Genomic DNA, 1839 nt, shown 5'->3' on the forward strand with positions numbered 1-1839 from the left:
AGGAACACAACCCCGAGTGAGTATAGTCTGCATTAATTTTGCGTCTGTAAGTTTCAGCGCTTGGTAATATAGACTAGTATAGTAGACGTAGTAATAGTAGCTACATAGGATATAATATATCATATACAATATTATTATATTATTATTTAGTATAGAATAATGTTAGACACCTTGTAGATAACCGTACAGCACTGTCTAATACGCGGTCCGTATGCATGTAGACTGTAGTACATGTAGGGGGACTATTGTAGACAACGCAGACGGACACGACCTCGGACTAGTCTAGTGATCGGATCAGTGAATGATCACATGTCGCGGTTCTGTACACCCTAACAATAACATTCCTTACCTGGGTAGTTGTCCTCGAATACAATCTGACAATTTCTAACGTACTACGCAGTGAATATTTATGTAACACTTTCGTTGAATGAAACACGAACTCCATTTCCAACGACAACACTACACCTAATACCTATGACTAAACAGTGTACACACACACAGATTTCACAGACTAGGCACAAAGATCATTGCTTGGCTTGGCACTTACGCCAAGTAATAGACGGGTGCTCGCTCCCACCTCTCGGCTTAGTTACTCGCTGGGTAACCATCAGGTAAACCAGAACTAAGCCGAGAGGTGGGAGCAAGCACCAGTCTAGCCAAGTAATTAAATGGTGGCGCCGCCTAGCGAAAAGAGTGGTACATTGCAAAGCTTGCTACAATACAGCCTACAATCATCAGTGCCTACAATGGCAAAGTATGATAACTTAAACATTCTCTATCATTAATTTTAATATTCTGAACGATTTTTGATTGTTTATACGCAAGTTTAAAAGGAAGATTTAAAATAATTAGCTCATCCCATTTTTCCTTAGTGTTTTCTGCCCCAATATTTAGATGTAAACTCGTTATAATTTTTCTGCCTTCGTGTGTTCTACCTGTGAAAATAATGAGGAATGTAGATCGCTTACTTGCTTCTGTCACGTGAATTTGGCAATTCGGCAACACAAAATCGTCAGTGTAAACCCAGCTTAGACTGAGCGCAAGAACATGTGGAACTAGAGCACTCGGAGAGCACAGACCTCCGCCAAGGCAGCTCAATTGTGTGACTGTGAAAAATTTAATTATTTAATTAATTAATTAATTGGATCCGGATCACCACCAAAATCTCATCAATTCTAAGTTAGCCCATTTCTGACGTGTCCTGAAAATTTTATGACAATCCGTCCATAACTTTTTCAGTTAGTCTGTACACAAACAAACCCACAAACCAACAAACACGCCGAACAAACACACGCCGGTGAAAACATAACCTCCTATCTGCCAACCCCTTGGCGGAGGTAACAATGTTGTAAGGGCGAAGGTTAGACAGGACGCCTGATTAGCAAAAGCCGCTCCGGGGAGACGGGACGTGGCAAACTAAAATAAGGTGCGGGACTTTAAAAGGCGGAAGGCGATGCTGCGGAGACGTGCGAAACTACGAATGAGATGAGAATACGAGGAAGCACAAGGATATGAAATAAACATGAGCATAAACATGAGGGCCGCGTGCCCGTGGGTGTGATTTTATTTATTGTTGTAACGCGCGCTCATATGGAATGAGTACTTGGTTGATAAGCTTGCCTTCGATCGCCTTAGTATAGTTTGCCTTCGCTCGCCTTAGTATAGTTTGCCTTCGCGCGGCTCAGTATAGCTTGCCTTCGTGCGGCTCAGTATAGCTTGCCTTCGCGCGGCTCAGTATAGCTTGCCTTCGCGCGGCTCAGTATAGCTTGCCTTCGCGCGGCTCAGTATAGCTTGCCTTCGCGCGGCTCAGTATAGCTTGCCTTCGCGCGCCTCAGTATA

General features: G+C 43.3%; 1 protein-coding gene across 1 annotated transcript in view; it reads right to left on the reverse strand.

Moving 5' to 3' along the window:
• The window catches only part of LOC106815305 (cysteine synthase 1-like), a gene marked incomplete in the record, with an annotated part of 15841 nt that extends 15303 nt beyond the window's left edge, over positions 1-538 (reverse strand). Inside the window, 1 exon segment of the mRNA XM_014819750.1 lies at positions 350-538. Within this exon segment, the coding sequence (XP_014675236.1) occupies positions 350-445 (96 nt within the window).
• Positions 539-1839: the final 1301 nt, after the last annotated feature.

This window comes from Priapulus caudatus, unplaced genomic scaffold (genome assembly GCF_000485595.1).
Source record: "Priapulus caudatus unplaced genomic scaffold, Priapulus_caudatus-5.0.1 Scaffold1087, whole genome shotgun sequence".
NCBI classification, from domain to species: domain Eukaryota; kingdom Metazoa; phylum Priapulida; class Priapulimorpha; order Priapulimorphida; family Priapulidae; genus Priapulus; species Priapulus caudatus.